This window comes from Mytilus edulis, chromosome 8 (assembly GCF_963676685.1).
Source record: "Mytilus edulis chromosome 8, xbMytEdul2.2, whole genome shotgun sequence".
In the NCBI taxonomy this organism is placed as follows: Eukaryota; Metazoa; Mollusca; class Bivalvia; order Mytilida; family Mytilidae; genus Mytilus; species Mytilus edulis.
The window spans coordinates 66,216,341-66,227,976 of record NC_092351.1 but is presented as its reverse complement, the minus strand read 5'-3'; the positions used below and the strand labels follow the sequence as shown (position 1 = coordinate 66,227,976).

Below are 11,636 nucleotides of genomic sequence, written 5' to 3'. Positions count from 1 at the left end.
GATGTCTTACAATTTTCAATAAATTCTGAATCTTCTATTGCACAATTTTTCTTACGAAAAGATAGACTAAGTTAACGCTTGACTTTTGCAATATATATCGTCTTGTTAACATTACTATACATGTAGTTTGAAGCTTTGACGAACAATTCAATGCTTAGTTGGTATAGTACATGTTCAAAGTATCGTATTCGGGAAGTTTTGTTAGATACAGAAAAAATCTAAGTTAGGCGATTTAACAAAACTATATAAAACAGATGTTCTTAATAAAATTGATAATGCAAATGGGGAATGTGTCAAAGAACGGTCGACCAAAAACCAGCAAACAGCCTAATGACACCAAGGTGTGATCACTTGATGAATTTTGTTACTATTTGACTTTCAATACTTGATTCCAATGCAAAAGACCAATTATTATGATGCATTTTTTGCACATGTAGTGATTCTTCTCTGTATATTGAATAAAAATAAAAACCAATAAAAGAAAAAAAGAACCAATAAAGACAGAGATTGTAGCAACTACCAGGCCACGATTTTGAAATATAGAAACAACACAATAAAATATATAATGCATTTTATTTCTTCTTTTAATTCTAATAAAAACCCTCATTATCTCTCGTAGCATCATTTGTGTCTTTTTGAGTTTCACTTCTTAATTGTTTCGCAGTTTGATATATTGGAGTATTATCTTTTATTGCTTTTTTTCTGACATTCAGTCCATTCTGTAACATTTAGCTGTTGTATCTCTTTGGTGGGAGGTCGTCTCATTGACAATCATACAAAATCACCTTATGTTTTATACTTTTTTCTTCTTACGGTTTTGTAGGATGTTAACAGTTTTTCCGAAAAATTGAAACTGTTACAGTCTGATTGAGAATAGTTATAAACCCAAACTTTTCAATTGAATCGATAAGTTTTTTCATACCGAGGCCCTTTGTGGCAGACTATACGATATGGGTTTTTCACATTGTTGAAGGCTATATAGTTGCTAACAACCACTTCATTTTAACTCTGGTGGATAGTTGTCTTATTGGAAATATACCTTATCTCCCTATCTTTATACAAAGCACTATATTAATGTGTCGTCATTTCTCGCATGTGCGCCTAGTAAGTTCGTATCATGAATTGAAACACCGGTTTGTTTTGTTTTTATGTCCTATGTCATGTATATGCTTTGAGTTAGTAATTACAAAAATAATTAAAGCAACGAATTTGCTCTGTTGATGGTTAATTTTTCAATATTTTAATATATTCATTATTTTTCAACTGTGACACGGAAAAAACCCCATCAAAATTGCATCCTAGTTCCTGAGATTTGCTCTATCCGAAATATGAATACCCCGAATTTAAAAAAAAATCCGCCATTCAGTAAAAAGTTCTTAATTATTGCTCTCTTCAATTAAAATGAAAAAAAAAATCCATTTTAAATATTTTTGAGTTAAAAAAAGACATGGTTTTGGTGTAAACTAATTAATTTTGAAAACAGAAGTTTTATTAAACAGAATTTAAAATAGAACTCCATCTCACCGAATTTAAGTTATCTCTTGCAAAAATATTCATTTTTTAAACTAACTTAAAATAAGAATATCGCTTGATCTCTTAAAATTTTATACATAAAAGTCTGAAGAACAGGTATTCAGTGTTGAGTAGCGTAACTGTTTTAAGACGATAAAGGATTAGTGAGCATTAGTTTAGTTCTATGTACAAGACAACTGTACACAATTATAAGCTTTCAAAATTATGATATTGTTTCAATGTATAACATCTTTACATTTTGTTAGTAAAATCGTACTTCGTATCTTCTGTCAATGTCCCTTGTTTGACCTATAATACACAAAACTATTTACAGTACTAACATATTGCATGATGAGTGCACTTGTTGGTTATCTCGGTTAATGCAATTTTGAACATGTATATGGTCGCATTCCTTTTTTTTCAAGATTGTTACCAAGAATATCTACAAATGTTATCTTTTGTTTGTTCAGTTCTTTTTAAAGTAAACGGAGACTGGAGATTTTTAAATGCATTATTTTCTTTGTTTCTTTTTTCTTTTGTGTGAAGTATTTGTTTTCTTATACCATTGGCGGTCGTCTGACTTTTTGAACCTTGTAAGGTTTTCGCATTAACTAAAATCTCGGACAATTGGTTTTCTTGAATACGCTTAAAATCTGCGATATTTTTGTCGATTGGAAGTTCTAAGGTGTTCATTTGCACATACCGGGGCACAGCGTTTTGCATAAACAAATATTCTGACGATTTCATTTGCTCCATAGAGATTCTCTGGTGTGATCCGCTTGTATTGCCTGCTGTATTACTCTGCTGAAATTCTGCTGATGAACATTCATATGAACCGTTCAAGATTTCATTCGTGTCACGCATGTTGAACTCTCTTATTTGTGAACAGTAATCATGATGTTCTATGTTTTGAATAATTGGTTGATATGGATTAAGATACCCATGATCATCGAGAGATTGCAATTTATCATTCTCTGATGAATCTGTTGATGCTCCATCATTTTGTTCATCATTATGAATTGGCATATTAATCATTTGTGATTCGTCTACAGTATCATATATTCTTTCATATTCTCCCTCTAGTTCATTCATTTCTAAAGCATTTTCATCATTGCCATTCCTGTATCTGACTAACGGACTGCTAGTATTTCTATTTTGTCGTTTTCTATATCGATTGACTGAGACCATGCACAAAGTTAGAACAAAAGTAACACCACTTGTACATATGATATAAATCATAATTTCATCACTCATTTTCCCTGCAAAAACATGTTTGTGTTAAAGGAGACATGGCTGTTTATATTGAGCGATACTGAACTTGAAAAAGTAAACTCGACTGTTATATATAACATATGTGGAGAAGGAACTATTTCACGGAGCACCTGAGTTCATCACGTTGGCTTTTGATAGAGTTTTTGTGGATAAGTCACTAGTTTTGTATTTAGTGTTTAGTGGACATGTTTAGAACCGACGTATTGATTATTGCCGACTTGAAATTCAATTGTAAACATATTTTGATATGAGCGTCACTGATGAGTCTTATGTAGACGAAACGGGCGTCTGGCGTACTAAATTATTATCCTGGTACCTTTGATAACTATTTCAAGCATATTCAGGATACGAACAAATTAACAATTATTACAATGTCCCATTTTTAATACAAGAAGCTGCCAAATGTTGGTATGGTGAAGTACAAAAAAAAAAAGGCCACCGACATACCTCTCAGATAGAGCTCTTTAAAAGTGCAGAGAGGGTGACACTTTTCCTAAGCAGGGCATTCTGATCGATGTGGCTGCGTATTCTAATCTGTTCCACTTTGAAACCTATTCTAAATGGCGTAATTCGGACCTTGCCGAAGACACCTTTTGGTTCATAATTTTATATTTCTTCATTAAACTCGTTTTCATCTTATGAATATTATTGAAGGTTAGCATCGTGATTATTTATGGCGGCAAGCGTCACACTAGTTAAAACTTGTCATTTTAAGACAACTCGTGTAAGGAAAAAAAATGAAAAATTGAAAAATTCACGTTTATGTATGCTGACCTATATGCTCATTTTGTCTCACTGATTATTTTTGGTTTCAATTTTTTTTATCCATCACGATGATAGGCAAGACCGCAGAAATAAAACGAAATAGGAAAATATTGTCATTTAATGGCAGATATTCATACAAGGAGTCGACCGTTGATTTAAGCAATATCAACATATATGTACATCTTGCCTTCTGTATCAATTAATTCTTAATTTGAAATGTTGAAAAGGGGCGTGGATAAACATATTGTTGCACGACATACAAGTTGTACGATTAAAACCGTATGTGGTGTCAACTTATTGATTGACAACGGATTCATATATTGTAACAACTTAAGATGCATGTGTTTTCTTTGGTCTCTCTACCAGTTGAATAATTGAGCAACCAACTGTTGTCTTTAATCTAAAACAGGGTTTCACATAGAATAAAAAGCTTTAAAAAGTTGCAATTTAGAATATATCATATTTCACCTAAGATCCATGTTTTATTAATGTCAGATAAGTCTTGAATAATTATTGTTTTTGAACTATTTTATATAAAAAACAACACAATATAAATTTGTTGAGCTAGATCTATTATCATCAGACAATTTTGAACAAATCGCGGCATTTGACTTTTGTATTTGAGTGTTTACTAAATAGTTTCAAAATGATGTGTATAGACGTGACGATGATAAATGCAAACTAATATTACAATAAATCTAAACTGCTTTACCGATTCTACCTGCTGGTGATCTTGAATTCTTTGCTGTAGTAGAAGCACCATCTGTATTTAAAAGTAGAAACTCAAGTACACAACTATTGTTTTGTTTTCAAACAAATCATTGCTATAGCCTTAATCTGTTCTGTTATTTGAAGGAAGTCTTTTATATCAGCAAATGCTTGTTAAAGGGGGGGGGCTGGGCACTAGCAACAAGATATATAAAAGATAATTTAATTTTTTTTTTGGTTTAATCATTTATGAAATTGAAATAGTGAAATACTATATCGCTTTTAGCAGCCAGTATGGTTCAATTTGTCAAAATAACCTAAGAAACATTGATGATAAATTATTCACTTGCAAATTAATACTTCTACCTCATTGATTTTGAATTCATGTGAAATTCATTTTTCCCTTAGCTAGAGATGGATACCGCCATCCATTGTGCGTATTCAATAATTTAAAGGCAAAGAATGTCAACACTGAATGTGAAACAAAGATGAATAATTTTATTGACTAGTTTGATACACAAAGAATCATTCTTATACAGGTAAAAACAATGATTTACATATATTTTTAATCTATAATATGAAATAAAACAGACATATAAAAATCTAATTGCACGAGTCTGATATCTTTTTATATAAATATTTATGTTTATATTTCTTATATGGCAATCGGAGGTCTTCAGGGTCAACTCGACAGTTAATTAGATAGCCTTTGATTAAAAAACACACGAAACGAAGTATATGCCCGGTATATTGTTTATTTAAAATTTTTCAAATTTGGATAAATGTTTTACATTGTTAGCAATCAAAAATGAGAATTTGACAGCTAGTGCCCTAAATGATTGATCATATTGAGGAGAGAAAAACAAGAAAGATGATAGATAGGATGATGAAACAACTGGAGGAAAGTGGCTGGTTAATATAACATATAATTGTAATCTTTTGATTAATAGCAATTTTATTCTAGCTAGCTATTCGTCAGCCTTGGAACATGTAAATAAAACGGTTTTTAATAATGGCAAAGAGTTCTGATTTTTTTTATAACCTATTTATAATATTTCGAATGTTGAATTCAAAATTTATTTATTTTCACTAACGAAATTGTTTTTAATAGTGAAAATAGTATGACCATTTTCCTGTTGAATTAACATTCATTATAGTTATCGATGTAAATAGTAGCGAATCTTTTATCCAATTAAACATACTTAATGAAGGTGGGTGTCTAAATTATAATCCATAGAATTTTTAACTAATTTGCCAAAATGTAGTTTTTATCATGCTTTTAAAAAAATAATAATAAAAAGAATGGGTCACGGGGCTTACTTTCAAGCTACATGATGCTCAAAATTGACAGATTTTGAATAGATTATATATGGAAAACCCAATTTTCTGCCATAAAACGAAAACAACTCCCTAGAATATTGAGAGAAAAAATTAGAAGATATCTTTAATAGTATGCTTTCAGATAAGAAAAGAAAAAAATGGGGTCCCCGGATCCAATTTCTTGCTGCATAATTAAATAGGTAAATTCCTAACACATTCTATTGTAAAAGAGGGACGAAAGATACCAAAGGGATAGTCAAACTTATAAATCTAAAACAAACTGACAACGCCATGGCTAAAAATGAAAAAGACAAACAAACAACAGCACACACGGCACAACATAGAAAACTAAAGAATAAACAAAAATAAAAGTAAAAGTACCTTTATCTAAATTATCTGCCCTAACATTTGAGTTGCGTACCCTTATATTACAATTTATGAAAAAAATGAATCAAACAAAAGTTTTCTTTTTGTTTTTGTAATATACAAACATAACTATGATAAAAAATGTAATTTTCTATATTTAAATGAAAATTCTTACACATGAATCACCTACTACTCTGAAAATTTGCACATTCTATTAAGGATGTAGACCGATACTTCTGGTATTTCAAAATCAAAGATGGAGGAAGACACCCTATTTACCTTAAAGTATGTAATGTTTTCCTCAAATATGAGATATACAGTGATGAACACCTCAGGTCATTTCAAGTTAAATTTTGTTTGTTTTATACGATATAAGTGACGTTCGAATCAAAACAATTGAGAGGCCAAATAAAATTCGAAGTTGAATTCAACATTTCATAACCCGTAAATTACAGGAAATGAACGTACCACCAACATACATTAAAAATGCAGGCTATATGGCTCGTGAAGCGAGAATTGTATCCTCTAGAACTGCACAGTAATATCATTTGATTCATCCAGGAATACTGATGATAAAAAGTAACAAAAACGGTCATGAATTCGGTAATAGTAAATAATGATAAAAGCATTCGGGATTTCGTGTTGATGATTTTAGAGGAGTATGATTTGTTTTGTATAAAGAGTGCAACTTTGTCACGAAACGGCATTTTGGTAAATTAGACGGCAAAGGTTGGACAGGTGTGAATTATGCACTATCTAGAAATTGTATTGAAACAACACTATGTTTGACAACCCGATTTCTACGTCGAGTCTGAAAATATGTGCGATGGAAAAGGAGAAGACTGCTACTTTTTTGAGAGAGTCTGCTGCTTGTAATATTTAGCGCATTTGTGTGCGCGTAAATAATTTTTATATTTTACCTGTAAGTATTGAACTTATACTTGTTAATCCTGTTGAATAATTTAAGCATCCTTTGACGTGGTGACATCTAACAAAATAAAGAAATAAAAATTACTCTCCGTGTAAATCAGCAATGTGAAGAAATATTTACAGACATAGATTAACAAATTTGTACAAGTTTGTGAAAGCATATTCAGATACATTTACTTTGTTTGAAACAAATAGAAAGCTTAAAGAATTTGCAATTTTGAATGCTAATGTTTTCATTTAGAAAGCAGAATGAATTAATAACAATACCTTTCATATTCTGTGCAAAAGCATGTCTCACTGCATTTTCTTCCGAATGTGCCATATGGACATTTATAACAAGGTTCCCCAGTTTCTGATTTGAATCCGTCTTCACATTCTATATCGATATTATTCAGTTTTAATAATTGATAATAGATTACTTATTTTTTCTCTCAGTTTCGTTGTCCTTTGTGAATAAGACAATACCTTTTAGTCAGGAATTGTGTTGCTTATATTGTTTCTGCGAATCGTGTTATCGTATCTATCATTTCACTTTGTTTTGTTTCTAATTTCTCTCCTTGATTTTGTTACTCAAACTATTTGTTTCTGTTTTCCTTGTGTGCATATATATGTGTACAAAAAAAGATAATCGAACTTATTTACAAATGCTTCGATTTCATAACTAAAACATACTTTAGCTTCAGGAAAAGCAATATATTTGTTGCAAAAGATCAAACATTTTTTTTCCATGTATTCCAAATTCTGGTTTTATTGTTTGCTAATTTAAACATATAGTTGTTAATTTCTGTGTCATTTGATATCCCGTGGAGCGTTGTCTCATTGACAATCATACCAGATCTTCTTATTTTTGTACTTTAATTTCTCATTAAACATTTAATTCAACTATGTCTTTGTTATTGCGAAATATAAAACTCTGCATAAAAGGACAAATGATATAAGGAATTGCTACTAATAATGTTATATTGGCAGAAGCAGATAATAAATACTAACTAGTGTTTTGAATAATTTTAGTTAGATTTCGGGATATTATTTTTTTTCATGTACATTGTAACATGTATGTTCTATTTAAGGTTAAATGACCAATTTTGAAAAAAAATGGAAAATTTTTTCCACTTTAAGAAGAAAACTTACAATAGAAAAAAACCTATGGCCGGACGAACTGGTATGAACCATAGCAATACAATAGATAAAAGCACGATAACAGCTAATTTAAACAGTGTTTCTTAGTTCAGTTGTGTATTTCATACTCAGTGGTAATGAATAAAATTCAGTAGTGATGTAAACAAAATCAACATACAAATCCGGGCAAGTGTTTATGCAGGTTTTTTTTTATATTATGCAGGTCACTATGGTATAAACAATTGAACATAAACTGAGTACTGCCCAGCCTTTGAATTTTTGCTATTCACAGGTTTGTTTGTAATCAAAACTAATGTAACTAATTTGAAAACACAAATATTTATCAAAATGGTTATATTTGTCCCGTTAAAGAGGATAATAGATTGGTTAGACGTTAATAATTATTCCTTCTATTTCATTTAATGAAAAAGGACAATATTTCAGTTTGTAATCTTCACCTCCTAAAGTTTTCATTCCAGACCCTTGCAACTTCACAGACGGTCAATGAACGTAGTGCACCCTAAATGATGGAATTGCTTTAGATCAAACTATTTTTCTCATTTTATATATTCATATTTGCCATGTCGAGGTCTTTTATAGTCGACTATACGGTATGTTTTTTTTCTCATTGATGAAGGCCGTAAACAGTAACCTCTAACTGTTTACATCAATTTAATTTAAACTTTAGTTGGTAGTTGTCTCATTGGCAATTAAAACACATCTCTTTATATTTATATTGTTATAGTAAATGGTCCCAGAGACAGGTTTGCAATTTTAGGAACATTCTGAGCAACCTGGCCATTTTGAGTCTTTGATAAAGTTTTTTTTCAAATGCATCAAGTGTTTCACTTCATGCATAATCTAATTTGAAACAAAGAAATGTTTTCAAACAATCGTTTGATAATTTAACGCCAAAAAATAGAATTGGAGGGAAACTAAATTTCTCAACAATGTAAATAATTCAATGTTGAAATGATTGAGTTGAGCAATTGACGGAATAATCTAACAGACTATTTCTATTTACTGTTATTTTTCTCTATCATTTACCAAACCTTCACTTGGCTATAATTTGCGAGTATGGTCTTGAGAAACAATGATAGTTCGTCGGAAACATATATATTTGGAAGGTATCCAATAGTATTTATGACCTGCTATACTCATACAATATAGTCAAATTGGTATTTGATAAGTTATCAATAAAAAAGGGTTTTCCTACCTACATACATAAAACCAATAAGTAAATATAAAAAAAGTAAGTGTGGTATGAGTGTCAATTAGACAACTATCCATCCAAGTCATAATGTATAAAAAGGAAACAAATATAGTTCGGCCTTCAACTCATTCAACACAGAGTTGCTCACGCCGAACAGCAAGATATAAAAGGTCCCAAAATGTATTTAACAGTTCAAAGTGGAAAACCAACCGTCTAAGTAAACACAACGAGACACGAGCAACATTTATGAACCACACCAACAAACGACAACTACTGAACAACAGGCTCCTGAATTAAAGAAGATGTAATAACAGTCAACGGGTTCGAATGTTTTAACAGCCACCAAAATTTCATGGGCTTAAATATGAGACTGTTCAATTGAACAAGTTCACAAACACTTGACTGTACAAAAATAAAACTAGAGAATGAAGAACACGAACCCCACTAGAAACTGGAGTGAGATCATGTCGTCTGGAAAGGAAGAGTGATTCTGATTTTTATCTTCAAAAAAATAACAGACAGTTCTATTTTTAAGCTCAACTGGTCAAAATAGCTAATATTGTTAAAAATAGAAGATATAACTATAAAGGGAGAAAATCTGACAGGGGTGGAAATGTTTAGAATAATTTGATCTATCTTCTGTCTATTTATGTTAATACTGTTTGATAGACGACTTCTTAAAGGTGTTTTTCTTCCTTCATTTTGGAATCAATAATAGATCATAGAGTGAAAATTCAATTAAAAAAGGTTACAAGCAAGTTAACATATCTAAAATAGTTTTAATTGGAATTATTGAAATCATTTCACAATGTTATCATTTCATTTTCATTTTTGATTAACATCTTACTAAAATATTTTCTCTTAAACTTTTGTGCCAAATTCAACAAACCATTACCATAATCATTATCCCAATATCTTGGATAAATAGTGTAACCAATTACCCTCGGTGCAAACAAACATTGCCGACATGGTTAATAATTGAGTACAGGTCAAACGTAAGATTTGTCTATTATCTTGAAAACTGCTCTGAATAGGAAAAATCTGTTTCAAATATCCTGATCATCCTACTTTCTTTTTAGGCTAAACCTGTCAGACCAACTTACAAGAATAATATCACTAAAAGGTCAATTGCAAATGCTACTAGTTTGTTTCTCTTTTGCTGATTAGTTGTACTATTTGAAGTTATTGACCTTAAAGGACGTGTTTTTTTAGTGTTTTGTCTATTATCTTGAAAATGATATTTGATAGATAGAAATTGAAAACCCATAAATGAGGAAAGACACGATACACAAATAAGCCACCATGGATAATTAAATTGTGAGTCATTGTTCTATCTATAGCTCTGTAATGATGATGTTTTTATTGTTTTTAATTTTGTCTTTTATCTTTAAAGTAAATTAGACAAACATGTACTTTTAGGAAATTTTCAATAGCAAAAAAATCATCATGACAATTTCTTCTAATTCGTCACCATGTCTGAAAGTGTCTTAATAGAGTTATTGCGCTTTTATTATGATTCTTTGTTGTAGATCAGATTCGTGAAACACTTTAAAGTGACTATATGTATTGCGTGATTGCATACGTTTGCACATGTTTTCACAATATGGCCATAAGGTTACCTGTTAAAGAATATATATCAAACAATTTTCATTAAAAATGCACACCCTCCTTGATGGTGTTTGATATAAAACACTAAAATGTAGGATTATATGTAGGAATGAATATTGACCTACAAAATGACACCTTTTTATTCTTTTAACAGCTTACCATGAAATTTCAAATTAGAAATCTAACAAAACCACTACCGTTCACAATTAGGAACAATTAACGTGGCTTGCATGAGTCAATTTAGTATTTAATGAGCGTTTCCTTACCTACACATGTCGAATTTCTATCCTCATGATTATCACAGCAATGTTGATTTATTATTCCATTTCTGCAATAAAAACAGTAAGTTCATTTTTTAATAAATACCGATATTATTATATGCCTATCAGCACTAACCTAGTATAACAGTTCCCATGAATATAAAATCTTATGATGAAGAAACTTAAAATAAATACCCAAGATTAGTACTACATCTTTTGGTAGTCGTAATTGCACTGTTAAGATGAATGATCAATATACAAAGGACAAATAAATGAACACCAAAATCAATCATAACTTCAACAGACGAAGAATGAATAAATCAGTATTTCCATACACATATTTAGTATATATCCAGGAAATGAATGATACTTGAAACCAATTAATTTTTTTTAATTATATGTACACATTAACAAATTTTGATATATGCTAGACTTTACAATTGTTATCAGCTGATATGAATAAATAAAAGGATCAAAAGTATTGTTTTATTTTATTTCAATACCCTCGTAGGTGTTCAATGTCTTTAAAACAAACCTGTTGTTGTTTTATCGTATCAGTACTA

General features: G+C 30.5%; 1 protein-coding gene across 1 annotated transcript; it reads right to left on the bottom strand.

The window, feature by feature from the left end:
* Positions 1-556: 556 nt before the first annotated feature.
* Positions 557-11,381, bottom strand: LOC139486820 (uncharacterized). The gene is made up of 6 exons (XM_071271813.1): positions 11,269-11,381; positions 11,080-11,141; positions 7,141-7,249; positions 6,864-6,931; positions 4,271-4,312; positions 557-2,771 (listed from the first exon to the last, which is right to left on the bottom strand). Exons 1-6 carry the CDS (start codon positions 11,364-11,366, stop codon positions 1,942-1,944), a joined length of 1,209 nt encoding a protein of 402 aa, XP_071127914.1. The 5' UTR covers positions 11,367-11,381; the 3' UTR covers positions 557-1,941.
* Positions 11,382-11,636: the final 255 nt, after the last annotated feature.